Source organism: Belonocnema kinseyi, chromosome 2 (assembly GCF_010883055.1).
Source record: "Belonocnema kinseyi isolate 2016_QV_RU_SX_M_011 chromosome 2, B_treatae_v1, whole genome shotgun sequence".
Classification (NCBI taxonomy): domain Eukaryota; kingdom Metazoa; phylum Arthropoda; class Insecta; order Hymenoptera; family Cynipidae; genus Belonocnema; species Belonocnema kinseyi.
The window spans coordinates 118,601,298-118,608,207 of NC_046658.1; the positions used below are offsets into that span (position 1 = coordinate 118,601,298).

Here is a 6,910-nt window from a genome sequence, read left to right on the forward strand (position 1 = left end):
TTACAACAGGTTATGGGCCCAGATCTTCGCAGGTAGTTATCGGAAATTCAAATATTTTGAAGTATATTTAAAAGTGTGTTCGGGAAGAAGTGAGGTTGGAAATTAAAAAAAAATGAATTCCTCGGATTTGGCGCGTATCGAAGCATTAGGCAAGGAGAACTTTGATATGTGGAAGCTCCAAATTAAGGATCTTTCAGTGAAAAAAGACGCGTGGCAATATGTTAGTGGAGAAAAGCCTAAACCGACGGATAGAAAGGCTCTCTTTGATTTTGTTTTAGCTATTAATCTGTCAGAGCTAAAGCAAATCAAAGAGTGCAGTACTGCTAATGAAATTTAGGTGAAATTGCACACAATCTATCAGTCAAAAGATCGAGCAAGGAAGGCAACCTTTCTGAAGAAGCTTGCTTTGTACAAAATAGCTGAAGGTGGAAATGTGAGAGAACACATCCGAGAATTTTTAGATGCTGTGGGCAAGTCCCATGAAATAGAAGGAGATATCCATGAAGATTCGTTTACATTTATGTTGTTATATCGCTTGCCTCCTAGCTTTGAAAACTTACGATGTGCGATAGAATCACGCGACGATCTTCCGACGCCAGAAGCCCTAAAAATCAAAATAATCGAAGAAAGTGATGCTAGAAAGTCGAAGAACAGTGATGTTACATTGAATTCCAGGGTCATAGTAGCTGGAAGTAGCAACAACAGCCACACTCAGAAGTTCAGGAAAGAAAGGCAGAAGCAAGATTTAAATAAAGGTTATGATTTAACCTTTAAGAAATACGTGGAAGACGCAAAGGTATTATCAGAAGAACACAGCTAATCTAAGTTAGAGTTATGGCACAAACAACTCGGTCATCTAAATTTTAAATAACTCAAGAAGCTTTTGGCAGATCTTAACATAAATTATGATAAAGGTGAAGAATATTTCGTCTCGTAAGACAAAATTATTAAAAATCGTGCACTCAAACTTATGTGATTCGATGCGCACGCGACCTAAGGTGTCTCGAAGTATATTATAACTTTTGTTGATTATTTTTCTAAAATGTGCACTGTGTAGTTTTTAAAATCGATGGACAAAGCATTAGAAGTTTTTAAAAGCTACCGGAACTTAGTAGAAAAGCAAACCGGATAACGAATAAAATGTCTCCAATCTGATAACGGGGAAGAATATCTAAACAAGGAATTCAATGATTAATTAGACAAGAATGGTATCACCGAAGATTAACTGTTGTCTGCACGACTCTCTAAATCTTTCCGGGCAGAAGCCGTAGCAACTGCTTATTATTTACAAAACAGATGTCTTTCAAAAAGCCTCAACAGTCAAATACCGTACGAACGATTGTACGGAAAATTACCAGATATCTCGCACCTAAAAACTTTTGCAAATAAAGAGCATTCTTTGGATAAGACACTCTAAAGAGATAAGTTCAATCAGCGAATCCGTAAATGCTTACGCTTGGGATATTCTGAAGAATCCAAAGGATACGGAGTTTTGGTGACCGAAGCTTCTGTCGGGGAAGAAATACGAAGAATTTATCTAGGAAGGACAAAAGAATTCAACAGAAGAAAAAAACTTGGTGATGTCAGTTCTGATAGCGAAAGTGAAGACTTCTTAGGATTTAAAGAAGCTGAAAATCATGTAGAACCTAAAAGAAGGGTAGCTGAACGTCCTAAAATGATCAGAACTGGAAACCCAGAAAGACCTTCAAAACCCTGAACATGAGTAACACAGCTGTCGAAGAAGAACGTTTTCAATGTGCTAACATAGCATAAATCTCCTTGAAGGCTGCGCTCACTGGAATCAAAGCCAAAGAGTGTAGAAAGGCAATTCAAGGCGCATTCTAAGCACTAGCAAAGAATAAAACTTGGGTGTTAGCAGATCATCCCGAGGGTTGAAATGCCATTGGATGCCGACTTGTACTTTAAAATAAGTACCACACCGAAGGAATTTTGGAAAGAAGAAAGGCTCGTTTGGTAGCCAAGGGATACTCATAATGCCCTGGCGTTGACTTCAACGAAACTTTTGTTTCAGTGGTTCGACTCAGTTCGGTAAGACTTTTAATGGCTCTTGCTACAGAACGACATGGATTTTCATCAATTAGACATAACGGACGCTTTTCTAAAAGGTGAACTCGAAGAAGAAGTATATGTGGAGGTGCCTGCGCTTTTTGAAGAGCTGCTACCTGAAATCGCAATAAAGGATAAATTGTAGAAAGGAAAGTCTTAAACAGAAGGATCAGCGACAAGAATGCTCTCAGAACTCCAAAAAGGAAATAAAGTTTGTTTAATGAAAAGGGCCTTGTATGGTCTAAAGCAGGCTGGACGTCAATGGCATAAGATACTTGACAAGGAAGTATCATGTCTTGGGCTAAAGCCCTCAAACACAGATATATGTGTCTACATTAGCAATCGAAAAGAAAAATTACTAATTGTTGCAGTTTACGTCGATGGCATGCTGATCATCTCAAGTGATATGGAGCGGATCTAAATTGCGTTTTGAAGTAACATACCTTAACAGAGTCAAGTATTATCTTGGCATAGAGTTCAAACAAGAAAATGGATCCATGAAAATATCACAAGGTGAATATGTCTGAAGATATTTTAGGAAGATTTGGTATGAAAGATTCGAGACTTGGTGCAACACCTATAGATCCAAATACGAAGTTCGTTGAAGAGGAAAATGATTCAACCGAAAAAAACGAAGAATATCCGTTTAGGGAATGAATAGGAAGTCTCAAGTGCCTAGCCTTTGTAGCACGACCAGGCATAACATTTTCGGTAAATTTCTTCAGTTAGTTCAACACGAACACACAATGGATGTGTGTTCATTCTTGCGAATTGAACAGTGACCTGGGAGGCGAAGAAGCAACGCACTGTGGCGTTATCAACCACAAAAACCGAGTATATGGGGCTCATTGAAGCTGCGAAAGAAGCATTATATTTAAACAGATTCCTGAAAGAATAAGGTTTAGGGAATTAAGAAGTAATAAAAACCTAAAACGACAACCAAGGGGCACAAAAACTCGCGAAGAATCAAGTCTTCATTCCAGAACGAAATATATTGATATACGTCATCATTTCGTGACTGAAGCACTCGAACGTGGATTGATTACGTTGCACTATCTTCTATTAGCTGAGTTATTTACTGACGTGCTCACTAAAGGATTACCAAAAGAAAAGCATCAGAAGTGTTTGCTCAATTTTGGAATGAAAATTTACTGATTCCGATACGATCCACCTAGTTACAACACAGGTGAAACTGGGAAATTTACTCTTTTAAATTGTGTACTCGATTGGAATAGGGACTTGTTTTATTTAACATTTTTTTATTAATGTGGGTTGAAAAGGAATATTAGTTTTAATTTAGAACCTTGAAAATGGTAGCAATTTTTTTCTTTATAACAATTATTGGAACTGTTCTATTGATGAAAGTTAAAAATGTGAAATTTTGTTATTTGATGACATTTAATTTGACATTTTTTCATTTGGAAAGTATAAAAAGATTCCATTTCATACCTACAAATTATTGAGCGTTTGAATGAACAATTTTTGAAGCTCAATTTGAGAAGTTTATAATTCAAAAGATTTATACTTTGAGTTATTTAATTTGCAGCTCAGTTTGGATTACTTCAGTTAACAAAATTTTCTAATTTAAGAGTTCGAATTTTTTAATTTGAATGATTGTGAACAATTTTTGCAAATCGGAAAATGACGAGGACTTTTTTCCTCGATTAAAAGCGCCTTTACTAGATTTCTCCTCTAAATCAGTTTTAGTTTTTTAATTCTACGATTTATTTGATGCAGATATTCATAATTGAAATTAATGAATACATGAAATATATGTCTGCGAGAAAATGATCGAGACCGAAGAAGTAAAGTACAATGTTTAAGCTTGGTTTTAAACCTTGTCAGGTTGTTATGTAATGAATTATCAAAAATATCAAAATACACGTTTTTAAGGAATTCAATCACATGTTTCTCAAAACTTTAACGTGATGTGAAATTTAATCCTAGAGATTTGAATTCAACACGCAAAAGACTACAGAAAACCATTCATCTTTTTCAGGCCGTAGAAAAAAGTTGAGAAGTGCAGGCTTGTGTTATTAATTTAATTTAATTTTTTAAAATGAAAAATCAGGATTGTAGTCAGAAATAGAAACCCTGTAGAATCTTTAAAGATACTAACGGAAAAGGTCCAGAGAATCTAATCTTCTCCTTAGAAAGTGAAGTTTTTAGTATTATTAAGGTTTGATAGGATATTATAAATTCCCTATAATTTAGTGGAACTATAATTTTCCATGTACAAGGCGTTTTGTCTACGTGATTTAATCTTCCGATGGAAAATAGTAAACACACTTGTGGAAGTTTGGTTTATCTATATTCAGCAACAAATACATTCCAATTGTTTTCCATATTCGTAAGCCTAAAGAATATTTTTTCTACAATTTCTTGTTCTTGATTTTTATTGTATCACTGAGCAAGAAAATCATTCGAAATCATTCCTCTAACCAAAATGCTAGAAGATAAAAAATTAATTTTTTCGCAATTATTACTTTAAATTGATTTAATTGTCGCTGGTATTAATTCCAACGCTTTAGTTTTTTTTAAATCACAAATTAAATCTATATATTTTCTATTTTACAAACCCCAGAGGCAAGAGGACAAACATCTCTTAAGATTAATTAATTTTTATATGGATGGTTAATGATTTCAAGAAAATTGAGAATTTTTTCTCCACTTTTTTAGAAGTCGAGGTTGATAATCATGTTGAATATTTCTAATGTTTTGTATTTTGGACTTTAGAAACAAAACAGGAAATAAGTATTTTGCTAATGGAGAATGAGATAAAATTCATTCTTTCTTAGCTCCTTTTGAATGTGAATCGTGTTTTTTCTTAAAAGTTTATTTGTGTCATTTTTAAGTTTGTAAACTCTAGGGATCAGCAGTAAATTTATTTTAAGTTGGGTCGACTCATCAACGACTAAAAACTGATCTTTTGAGGAGAATCACTCAGAACCGATTTTTCTCTTTCTTATTTGGAAACTTTAAATGTATTTTTTGTTTAGATATTCTTCAGAAAGTCTCATAGTAAAACAATGCATTTCTGAATTCGATTAATCGTCGAAAACGAAGAAAAATTCTTTTTTTTTTTTGCAATACTTATAATCATCTTTTCTGTTTATGCGTTTTTTCTTTATTTTGAAGCTGATTGCATTTCAGTATATAAACTAATGATTCTTCTAGGGTCTATTAAGGATTCCGTTAAAAACTTTTGAGTTTTCGAACTCTCTTATAATATTTAGTTGGGAACCTTCAAGTTTCCTAAACAATACTAAGCATTTCTTAATTTTTCAGTGGACGCAAGTGCCGCTGGAGAAGGTCAATTAGAAATCTCAATAAATGAAGGAGAGGTTCCTAACCACGTGCAAGTAGTAGGAGGAGGTCGTTGTCTTGTTTCCTTCACGCCTGATGTTGCCAAGCCTCATTATATCGATATCAAATTCAACGGAGAAGCCGTTCCTGGGTGTCCTTTTATCTGCAATGTATCCGATACGAGCAGAGTTACTCTCAGCTTAAACCATCTAGAGTTGATACCGGTAGATCAACCCGCCAGCTTTCATATGGCTGTCGATGGAAGTGGTAGCGCCGAACTTGCGGTTTCCGTAAGAGGTAAGTTGTCTCTCATTAAAATCTTGATTTACTTCTCTGAAGAATCTATAAAGACTTTGAAGACTCTGTAAAGATTCTGCAGACTCTATACAGATTCTGAAGCTTCTGAAAAATATATGAAGACTCTGAAGACTCTATAAAGACTCTGGAGACTCTGTAAAGACTTTAAAGACTCTATAAAGACTTTGAAGTCTGTAAAGACTCTGCAGACTCTATAAAGACTTTGAAGACTCTATGCAAGCTTTGAAGACTTTAAACTCTCTAGAGAGACTACAAAGAATCTGAAGGCGATATAAAGATAGAGAGACTTTAAAGAATCTGAAGACTCTGAAGCCTCTATAAAGTCTGTGAAGACACGATGAGGACTCCGGAGACTCTAAAGATTCTACTATAAAGTTTCTGAAGACTTTGAAATGAATCATATAAACGCTCTGCCATTTTTAAGACTCTGAAGATTCTATGAGGTCTCTGAAGACTTTGAATACTCTATAAATACTCTGAAGACTCAATAGAGACTTTGAAGACTCTATAAAGACATTAAAGCCTCTAGAGAGATTTTAAAGAATCTGAAGACTCTATAAAGACTTTGAAGACTCTATAAAGACTGTAAAGCCTCAAGAGAAGCTTTGAAGAATCTGAAGATTCTGAAGCCTTTATAAAGTCTGTGAAGACCGGATGAGGACTCCGGAGATTCTAGAGATTCTGCTATAAACTTTCTGAAGACTCTGAAATAAATCATATAAAGACGCTGCCATTTTTAAGACTGTGAAGATTCTCTAAAGTCTCTGAAGACTTTGAATACTCTGTAAATACTCTGAAGACTCTATAAAGACTTTAAAGACTTTAAAGTCTCTAGAGAGACTTTGGGGCCATTCATTAATTACGTAAGGGCGATATTCGCCATTTTTGACCCCCCCTACCCCCACGTAAGGACACGTAAGAATTTAAATACACCCCCCCCCCCTTTCTTACGTAAGATTTTGCCTATGTTTTTTGTAAAAAGCATAAAATATTCAATTTTTTTTTCATTTATTATCAAACATTTTTTATACGATTTTAACGTACAGAAAAAATATTATTTGGCATAAATCACAGACTACATGTCCAGTAGAAAAGAATTAGAAAAAAAATCGTATATGTTACCTTTGTAAAAAAATTAACGAGACTTGATTGAGTAGACTTCGTCTCAGCTTTTAACTCTAAAATTTTCTTGTCGACAGCACTGCTTAGCTCGCTTCCT

At 34.6% G+C, this 6,910-nt stretch overlaps 1 protein-coding gene across 1 annotated transcript in view; it reads left to right on the top strand.

Moving 5' to 3' along the window:
• Positions 1–6,910, top strand: part of LOC117182620 (filamin-A) — a 240,572-nt gene that overhangs the window by 173,684 nt on the left and 59,978 nt on the right. The window contains exon 18 of the mRNA XM_033375719.1: positions 5,356–5,670. Within this exon, the coding sequence (XP_033231610.1) occupies positions 5,356–5,670 (315 nt within the window). The remainder of the gene's footprint in view (positions 1–5,355; positions 5,671–6,910) is intronic.